Consider the following 11142-nt stretch of genomic DNA (forward strand, 5'->3'; position numbering starts at 1 on the left):
AATCCCGCCTTAAAAAAAAAAAAAAAATAGATATACAAAACATAAGTAAGTAGAAATAAAATTTATTAGAAAAACTGATGTACAATCTGATTATCAATGAACGTCAGTCCCGGCAATTTTTATTTTTTTGTAATTTGATAAAATTGATAAAAAAAACTTGATTTTCCAAAAAAAGTTATTAGCCCTTTTTACTTAAGTACCTAGTACCTACCTAAAAAAAAAGTCTCGGGTACGGCTATAGCCCTACAAGCCATACCAGTACGCGCGCCTATGTATAATATATAATTTATGTGCGTGAAAAACAAATACTATCTATGTGGCGTGATTTGTGAGAGTCTGCTAGCAGTAGTACATATTATAATTCCCCCCCCCCATCCTCACACTGATACCAATAAATTAATTTACTTACATATTTTAGAATTTTATTAAAAAAAAAAAAAACTTCTAATAAATAATAATAACATTTATTTATATGTCAAATCGATTCTTCTTGTTTTTTTTGTGAAATCGTCAATTACATTATCATAAAATGAATTTTGATTTTGAAGTGTAGTCAACAATCGTTTCTCAATTGTTAAAAGCGACAGATCTGAAAGTCTATTTTGGGACTGGTAGTTTCTGAGATGCGTCTTTATTCTTTTCAAACAGGAAAATGAGCGTTCAGCGCCTGCACTTGTTGCTGGAATGGTTACCATCAATGTTGCTAATTTTGTAACTTGTGGTAAGCTATCTGATAAGTCAGTAGATTTGAGATACATCCAAAGTTCATGAATGTTTGCTTTATGAAATTCAGTAGATGAGTATATAATAGAAAGTTCACTTCGTAAAATTGCAAAATCAAAATATTCACCATATTTATCTTTCAACGAGTCCATTGAATTTGTAGGAAATTTATTGACATACTGTTCAAATTTTGAAAAATCTAATAAAGAAAAAAAAGTCAGTTGAGTTATCTCTGCAAATCTTTCATTAGTTTTTGAAATTAATACGTCGATGATTTCAAAATAGAGTCTTCGGTAATTTGTTTTTCTATCTACAGCTGATACTTGAGTCACCCTTTGCCTTTTTGCCTTTCCTGAATTGCTGGTATGTTAATTAGTTTAAAAAGATTTATTTCAAAAAAAAAAAAAATCGGGCATTGAAGGGTTAACGGTAAATCTGTATGATACTGTTCCGATTTCAACTAAATGCGTTCAAAATCATTTTTCATATTTTTTAAATGATTTAAAAAATCAAATATTTTTTTATTACAATAAGTCACATCAAATATTTTTGTTTGTATTATATTAAAAAGTATTGTTGCTTGAGGTAAAATATTTCCAAATATTAAAAGAAAAAAATTGAAGTCAAAATCTTGAATTGTTTGACAAAATCCTTTAGCGCACAATAACGTTTCACTATCCCATTTCTCACCATTTTCTACGATCGAAATCATGAGATTTAAAACTTCTTCTCTGTACTCAGACATCATTTCAATAATTCTACTATTATAATTCCATCGTGTTGGAGCCACAAACGGAAATCTTTTTTTTACTTCTTGATCAAGTGCGTGAATTATTTTTGTTGATTTTGAAAAAAATGATGAAAGTCCAGAGAGCGTAGTGAAAAATATTTTACATTCTTTTATATAATCGACGGATTGTTTTAATATTAAATTTAGTTTATGAGCATAACAATGTACAAAAATCGCGTTTTTACATTATGAGCGAACTAATGTCTGTAACCCGTTATGTTGTCCTGACATGACGGCAGCCCCGTCATAAGTCTGTGCAACTAATTTATCTATGCATTTATGTTCATATAATAAACGAAAAACATGTTCAGCTAAACACTTAGCAGATCGATCATGACTGACATCTACAAATCCTAAAAATCTTTCTTCTACTCCTTCATTAGTCACATATCGTAAGATTGTAGATAACTGAGATTTGGACATATCTGTTGTTTCATCCATAATTATAGAAATAAAATTTGTATGTTCAATTTCGTTTTTGATAGTTTTTAATAAGATATTAGAAATAGATTGAATGAGATCATTTTGTATGTCTCCAGAAAGTCCAGAAAAAACAGTAGATGTCGAAAGATGTCCATTTAATTTTGGATCGAGTGTACCCATTAAATGTATTAATTCAACATAATTTCCCCTGTTAATAGATGTGACTTGTTCGTCATGTCCGCGAAATGAGAGCTCTTGTTTTGCCAAATAACATGTTGCATCAATTAATCGACTTAAAACGTACCTATTATTTTTAACAGATTCATTATGTTTTTCGATACTTTGCTTATATGCTTCACTAAGACATGTTTCTATTCTAATATTGCCAAATTTCTTTAAAGTAATTAAAGATTCGATATGAGAGCGATTTATTTCATGTCGATGTTTTAAATTATGATAATTGTTTAAATCACTGCAGCCATACTTAGACCAAGTATTAGATTCATGCGAAAATAAAATACACGGCCAGCAATATAATTTTTGAGTTTTTTGACAACCAGACAACCATTTATTAGTATTATAATAAGAGGGATTAAAGTAACGAAAATTATTTTTACATTTTGATTTTAAATCTTGAAGTGTTGGTGTAGGTCTCCCTTTATTTATAATATTTTGCTTTTCAATAAAAGTATTTGATCCAAACGATTTTAATAGTAATTTTTCAATATTATAATTACATTCGTTATTACCTGAAGAGCTTGTCGAAGAGTCCATTTTTTTATAATACATTAAACATTATTAATAAAAACGTAGTGTTGTAGACGCACGTTGCATTCGCATTCAATGATCGCTATTCGCTGTCACACGGTCGCGTATGCATTATGAAAAATGCTTACGAACTATGTAATAATACGTGCCCCCTCCTATTGTACTTTACCTATTTCACTTTAATAGGCTCGCGTAAGCAGTTTCAATTCGCATTACACGGTGAATAGTATAAATAAAATAACACGAAAATAAATCGCTGATAATACTATGGGCATCGATAATGTAGACGGTGGAAATGATGGCACGGCGCGCGGTTGACACGACCTAGGCGGACGATAAGTTTTCCCTCGGTGAGGTGGCCGGTCACAGTCTGAGTGGTGGTGTTGTGGTGAGCTTAGAAATAAAAATCGAATGAACACAATCTGATGGACAATTTGATTTATATATTGTGTAACGAAAGAACAACCACAAAACAAATTAAAAGTCTATATAAAATAGGTGGCTTGGCGACGGTGCTAACAAAGCGCAAGAAAAAAAGAACAAGGACTTATGTTCGACAACGGTCACAAGCCAAAAGGTTGGTCATTTGAGGCAACCGGTCGGTACGTTGCCACCGGTTCCGATAACTTTTCCCACCTCTGCCCGGTTTTCCGAGGTAGGTGGGTAATATTGGAAACGGTGTTGTCGTTGCCCGGGTTGAGGCTGGGTAGAAAGCGGGCGCGGCTCCGCGATAGTGGTGTACTTGTTGTACCCACACCACAGCGGGACCGCGTCACGGTGGCACGTACACTACTATATACTTGTGAAGCAACCATCAAACATGTTACGCGCATCCTAAAAATAAATGATAACTTTTATTAAATTGATTATTTGATTTGATTTTATTCAAAAAAACTTTTTTTCCTCTTTTCAAATGTAAGCAGTGCTTACAGTGCTTACATGTACGCTACGCCCCTGTCGCAGAACAAATATAATTGAAAAAGAAACATTTATTAGAAATACTATGAAACGGTTAGAAGAAAACCAAATTGACAAATTTGAATTTATACAAATACTATCATACAAGATTTTTACTAGTGCCAACTAGTCTGGTTCGTTCGTGGTTATAGGATCTCAGGATTGCACACCAATTCTTATTTTGAAGGCGGAAAAAACACCTGAAAGATTGTACGTGATAAAACCAAATATACACTTTCTCATAAGTGCATGCAATCTATCCAAAACATGCATCCCACCCCCATATTCTGACATAAACAATAAACATTGTTTAATTCATTAATTTCTGTGATCAACTTTTTTTTACTGAAAATCCGCTAACTTTTTATCATATCTTGTATTCCAAAAAACTGTTACGACTCAGTAAAAACGCTTTAGCGATTACCGTTGTTCGAGCATCCATACCACTAGCCTAAATTTGATGACGTATTCGCATGAATCGGATCTATTACAGCTCAATAATTATTGGAAACATTGTACGCGAAAACGGAATGTAGATTTCGCCACCTAGGCCAACATCGAGCTTGAAAATACGTGTAAGAACAAATAATTTTCATATTTCAGTAAATGTCAACAAACACTTGCTGATTAAAATGTGACCGTGGTTAACACGGTCATCACTTCGTATGTTGTGTCTAACGATGATTCCACTCCGTGAGTGACGGCAATAATGTGTTGACCTCGACAACCGACCGAACACATCCTTGCCGTAGTCGAATGTATAGATTATGATGACCTTTTTTAATTTCTCAGAATGTCGGCGTCAATGATCACGGAACGAACATTTTCCCGAGTCCTCTTACCAGACCACCGAAAGACCTCGCTGACGTGTGTTCCATAGTACCATAAGTACAAGGCGAAACCGACCATTGTCTGATAATTGCATACATACGATCGAGTACTATGACAATAAATTATTGTTCGAAAAAATTCAAAAAATCTTGAAAAACACGTGTCTCGTCATGTTCTTTTTTTTTAGTCCAAGTCGTTACGTTTTCAACTGTAAATAAATTGCATTATACTCCACACGTGAGCAATACACCGCGGTCAATACCCAGTGGCGGATTTAGCGTTTTGGCGCCCCTAGACTTAATCACTCTGCCCCCCCCCCCCCTTATCACTCTACTAAGGAACATTCAAAATTTGGTCTAACCCTTCTCTTCAAATTTTATTTAGTTTTTTTATAAAAAAAAAATATTAAATATTAAATCTTTAAATTAGAAAACTTCCAAAAATAAAATATTTCATGTCTGTTATTTTACTTTAGATACCATTATTACCAGTACAAATAAACAATGCTTATATAGTTACATAAAGGAAATATAAATAGGCAGATATGAAAATACCTATACTCGGATAGTCGGATGTTCCCAATAGAGATGTAATGTACATTCGAATATTCGAATATTCGTCTTCGAATAGGTCCACCGTGAATAATTCAAATATATGAATATTTGAATATTCGAACATTCAAATATCAGTATTCGATGCTGCGATACCTATTATTATTAAACGTTTTGTGTTGCGTGAAAACTTAAACGAATAATTTTCGTTACGTATTGTATTGTAGCATCGAACACTGATATTCGAATGATCGAATAATTCCCATCACTGGTTCCCAATAAGTACATAGGTACTAATAAGTTATTAATAATAACTAGTAACTAACTGTAATTATCTTATTACAAATAAAATATTTTCAAATTGTAATAACAATTGTAATATTCTTACTTTAGCCTATAGATACGCATCATACAATGTACATATTAATATATTATTATAACTTTTTAAAATTATTTTTATTCGTGTTTATATGACAAATATAAAAAAAATATATTAAAATAAGTGTACCTAATAAGTCAATAATAACACTTATAAAAAAAAAAGCCGCCCTCCCAAAAAGGCCGCTCTAGGCTATAAGCCTTTTAGCCTGCCACCTAATCCGCCACTGCCGATACCGCTGGATACTGAAACCGAAACTCAAATAAATAATAACAGTCGTAATAAGGTATACGCTTACCGGATTCGGACGAAACTGCACGGCGTAATGTTCACCGAAACCGACTCGTAATTGACTCTCGGCCTTCTTTATTAATAATGCCAACGTACGGTTAACCGTTTATTGACAGCCGATTATCGTTATTATGATAATTTTTAAAATGCACGCACCGTAATATGTTGCCGACCAGCTACGGTGGTGGTAACATAATAAAATTATTGAATTATCGCATTGACGACGAATAATATTATGCTAATCCGATTACATCGTTCGCACGTTATCGAACTCCGTTGATACAGATAATTATACGATATCGGCATAGGCGGGACTAGAGTAAAAAATCTGGGAGGGCTACAGCCCTCCAACCAAAACTTAAAATAACCTGTAGATTATCCCTACTCTTATATACCATGTTAATATACTTGAGATTCTGAGCCAAATTGGATTTACTGCAATGTTTCTTTTTTTGTATGTGACACTATTGCGAGTTGAGTATGCTGTATGCGGTATGCCATGTATAACCTGGAATATTTATGGGGGGGGGGGGCTAAATCTTGATCCGGGGGGCTAAACCTCCGCCCCCCCCCTAATTGCGCTTATGGATATCGGTGAGCTACTAATCGTAGTCGCAAATAGTTTTCGTTTATATATTCGTTCCCTCTCGAAAAAACGTCATTTCAACTTCGAGGAACGTGAAACGGTACCTATTATAATTCCTAGTTATCATTCCCGACACGGGGTGGCCGTAAACGAAATATCGATGCGCGTGCATCGTGTTACAATGCACAGGACGGCTGAAAGTCTGATCGTATACACACCGACGATCCATTTGCGATTTCGGTTTTATTTCGCCGATGAGCTAACTCACTCGATGTGGTCGATGTAGTCGCACGTAGTGATGGGCATATCCGGATTTAAGAAATCCGAATTATTTGGATTTGTCAAATCCGGATTTAAGAAATTCGGATTTCATGGATTATCCGAACTATCCAGATTATTCAATTCAATTTTGCTGTTCAATTACTCATTTTTATATTTACATAAATTTAACTCATCTTCAAAAAATCTTATTTAATAACCATTCTAAGGTTATGCAGTTAAAAGATAAATTAATTGGGTATTCAGTCATGATATCGTTGTAAGTTATAGAGGTATAAAGTAAAACTCAATAATTTAGTAAATTATAATTTTGGTAATTAATAATACATTCTAAAAACTGTTGAAATTATGATAAGTAAATTGAAATTCATAAAATATAATATTAATTTTTTGTTACAATAAAATAAAATAATTTATTTTACTAAAAATTAAAAATAATTATAAGTTATATAAAAAGCAAATTCATAAATCCGAATAATCTGTATACTTCGGCAAATCCGGATAAGAATTTGATTCAAATCCGGATTTGAATATCCCAATATCCGGATAATTCAGATATTCGGATTTCATGCCCATCCCTAGTCGCACGCGAGTGTAGTGCACAACTCATATTTTAACATACGAAGTACATGGCGCTAATCCCCCACCCCCACAGTGATTATTAAATGCTACCCAGTGGCAAGCGCACCCGCAAGATAAAATCCCACCCGGGGCAAGATTAAAATTCTAAGGGCCAAAATAACGTATATCTTAAAATAGACGAAAATAAAATCAAATACCATAGAAAACTTCGGGAGAATTTATAGTTTTAAGCGATATGCAGTCATGTGTAAACATTGTACACTAATAAATACGTTCAAGATTATAAATTTTACAAAACTTAGTTAATGGATCTTAATAAAATTATTTATTTATTTATTCACATATATCTATTCAAAAACTCATTTATATACTTATTTTTTTATTTTTGTTGCTTTATAGTGTGTTAGTATATTGTAGCCGACGTCATATGCAAAATAAATAAATAAATAAAATTATGTTGCAATTAATAAGCGTGGTATTAAATTAACAATAGTTTTGAAACAAAAATTCCCAGTAGGGTCATTGACACCTTTGCCCCCTCCTCCCTGCGGGAGCGCATGCCCAGTGGTGGGTGATCGTGCCACTGACAAACACGTTCTCATAACGACCGTAATGACAGGGGTTGATTTTCCCGGTGTGTTTCTCTGACAATTTTGGTGAAGTGAAAATTACGTAAAATATGTTCTGGCACAAACTGCGCACTGCGGTTTCGCGTTCAAATTGGCTTTGCGACGCCGAGCTATGTAACAAACGCGCAATGGTTCAGAACTTTTGTACGTTCGGTCACCGCTTCGAGACCGTCACGGAGTCGTGACCGGTAACGCGGGCAACGGGAATAATTTACAACAATGACGGTAATGTCACTCCGCGTGAGATAATTATGTGTTTTCTCGGTGTCCCCATTGGTCGAACGCGAGTTGACGTCATTCACGTAATCCGCTAATGACGTAGTCGGCAAACAATCCGTGTGCAAGCCTTTGCAATCGGTTTCTGGACGAGTTTATTATTCGCGATGATTATATACCACGTGCACTTAAGTTCATCTGGGTGCGGAAACTTTCGAAAACGGAGTATGATAATTCAGACACGAATACGCGCGTGCGCGTTAATGACCTTCGGACGGACGATAATGACATTGAACGTTTATATTAAATCATATTTGTTTTTATTATTACTATTATAACTACTTTAATTCGTTTCAGAGAGTTCTTTCAGCTGCGGCTTCCGTCCGTTCATCGGGGATAAGCGCACACTGACTACACCGCGCCGAGAAATCCGACTGAAACCGGTTAGCCGCCTGCGATTATAATATTATTACTATAACTGCTGCTGATGTTTCTCTACTCGCATATTACACGTATTTAACGAATGTCATTCATTTACATCGAGGAGCACGCGTGCATTATGAGCATTACGGTTGACGAATAGACACGCACGCACCGCGGCCGTTCCCGAGCGAATCGATCATCGCATCCTGACCGTTTCCGTGGGGAGGAACACTAGTCGAGAAAATGATTTCGCCCAGACGCGTAAATGTCTGTTCGCTACTACCGTCATTGTGCACCGCGCTTGTTGTCGTAGCAGCAGCCAGCAATCCGAGTGAGTGACGTTTTTTTTTCGTTTTTTTCCCCTTTCCTTTAGCGCACGCGTCTAACAATGATTTACTAATTATGACTATCCGTTCCTCAGGTCAATTGCTGAGGATTAAACTCGAGAAGGACGCGACGGCGACGAGACTCGCGGCGACGACCAACGTGACGGTAATTATTAATAGTCCTATAATGCATTCATGTGGTAAGCTTTGAAACCCCGATTTTTAGGGTTACCAGGCATGTGGCCGAGGGACGGAGTGCGTTTCGATGCGCGAATACTGCGAATTGGACCCGGCGGCATCGGCGAACATACAGAAATGTGGTTTGGACCATCAGCTGTGAGTATATGTAATATAATATTCGCGTTACACCGTATCCGACAAAGGTGCCTTAAGACATTGGTCGTTTACCGCGAGAGAAAATAACGAAAAATAAAAATAATAAACAAACAGTTTTTCCGAAACTACCCCGATACATAATACTGGTATCTCTTTTCGCACGGTGTACCGCGGGTTCCGTACGCTGTTAATAATGTCCGTCGAAAAGTCCGCCGTGTCGCATGCATCAACGCGTGTGGATCTACGGAGTAAATTAACATCCCATCGGCCGGTAGTTGTTGTCGAATGCGATTTTTTTGGTTCGTTCGTAAATATTTGTCGAACCTTTTTCGACGGTTCACACCCACCGCAGATATTTGCATACGTTTTTTACAATTTTTAAGAGCTATTGTTTCACCGCATACCAGAGTTATTCAAACGTTTATGGTACTACAGTAATAACCCGGTTCCGTTGTGTGTATGTAATCACGCCTGGTCGTCGTACTTTGTTTCGAGCAGCCAAAAAGTATCTGGATATCATGAACAGATTACGGTTGCTTTTTGTTTCGATTCTAGTGTTAAAATAAAAATGACGCTTTCGTTGGCAAAATAAATCGACGGCGATCGCGGAGCTCACGCGTCCTTGTTTTCAAGGCGCTAGTGTTATAATGCACCTGACACAGTCATTATTGCGTTCATTTTTTTTTCTCCATCGAAATGACCGTCAGAGGTCTTCGTCAATGTATTTTTAAGTCGGGAGGGGTAAAGTGGACTGTAACTCTTATACCCCTTCTCTAATTAGATAGTTATCACGTGTATGTACTTTACTCCCAGTGGAGTTGGCCCGGTGAGGAGTAGTGTAGAACAACCAGAATGATGACTGAGGAGAAAGACTACAGAATTAATTTTGTAAAATCGTTGCGTTAGTAAAATTATTTAATTTCTTATTATTTACGTTCATTCGCAACGCCGCGGTCCAATGGCGGGATGTGTGAAAGAACGGATTATAATATATACATATGTGTATGGATTTTATATGACATTATAAACCAAACATTCATGTTCTACATTACTCGCCGATCGCGCACGTGAAAAACCAAAAAACGATATTATTAAGAACAACATTTTTTGATAAAAACTTACAATCCGTTTCGAAGCACGGAATTCTCTACTAACCGTTCGACGTTTCGTGCGTATGGAAAAAAAAATAGCGCGTATCGCGTTTTGACAAATCATTAAACAGATACGTTTGCGACGCACCTACGCGTGCACATGTATAGAGAAATATTTTTGACAAGTTTCAGAATACGGTAAAATTCGAATGAATTCATACAAAACTACAAAATTAAGTATTTATAAATAACCTAATCTAGTAATTTGGAAGACAAATTCGTTGAATCTTTTCTCTTTTTTCATTATTATAAACACTGATACTGCCGACGCCCACGGCGGCTATAATATAGTTGAGTGTTATAAATAAATATCGTTATTTTATAACAAGTATTGTGCCTATCACAGATGTTTCAGATATAACTTAAAACCAATATCGCTGGGATGTTGGAAACATCAAATGTTTAATGAGATGTTAGTAAAATTCAATATTGGAAAATCGGATTTTTTTTGATTTTTCGGAACGTGCGCGCGACAAGCATTAGCAAACTGTTGTGCATTGTTGATGTGCATATAAGTAACACGTATACAACACTAATCGTACATTACCAGAACCAAATACATTTGTTCGTTATATTGAATTCATATATGGCACGGGCGGGTTTAAGGAGGTGGCTAAGGAGGCATTAGCCCCCCCCCCTCTCTTGGGACTAAGCTATCTATTTTACAAAGCAAAGTATTATTATATATTAATAATTATAATAAAATATTGTCAATGATCATTGATGAATATGATACCTATTTGATATATTTTTTTTATAAATAAATAGATCACTTTTGTTGTTAATTATACGTATTTACCTACATTTTAAAATGGTTTCAGATTAAAATTGATACTATAATGTAAATATTTAAATTTTGTTATTATTGTGAAAAAATTGACTTACTTATGAGGGACTCAAA

General features: G+C 35.3%; 2 protein-coding genes across 2 annotated transcripts in view; one reads left to right on the plus strand and one right to left on the minus strand.

Annotated features, from left to right (window-relative positions):
- Positions 1-464: 464 nt before the first annotated feature.
- Positions 465-2844, minus strand: LOC112693661. Its single transcript, XM_025568843.1, has 2 exons — positions 2686-2844; positions 465-922 (listed from the first exon to the last, which is right to left on the minus strand). The coding sequence occupies exons 1-2, from the start codon at positions 2723-2725 to the stop codon at positions 465-467; spliced, it is 498 nt and encodes a 165-aa protein (XP_025424628.1). The 5' UTR covers positions 2726-2844.
- A 6942-nt stretch (positions 2845-9786) lies between these two features.
- Positions 9787-11142, plus strand: part of LOC112692823 (proclotting enzyme-like) — a 3476-nt gene continuing 2120 nt past the window's right edge. The window contains exon 1 of the mRNA XM_025567625.1: positions 9787-9831. Coding sequence (XP_025423410.1) covers positions 9787-9831 — 45 coding nt within the window. The remainder of the gene's footprint in view (positions 9832-11142) is intronic.

Source organism: Sipha flava, unplaced genomic scaffold (assembly GCF_003268045.1).
Source record: "Sipha flava isolate LNK unplaced genomic scaffold, YSA_version1 117_pilon_pilon, whole genome shotgun sequence".
Classification (NCBI taxonomy): domain Eukaryota; kingdom Metazoa; phylum Arthropoda; class Insecta; order Hemiptera; family Aphididae; genus Sipha; species Sipha flava.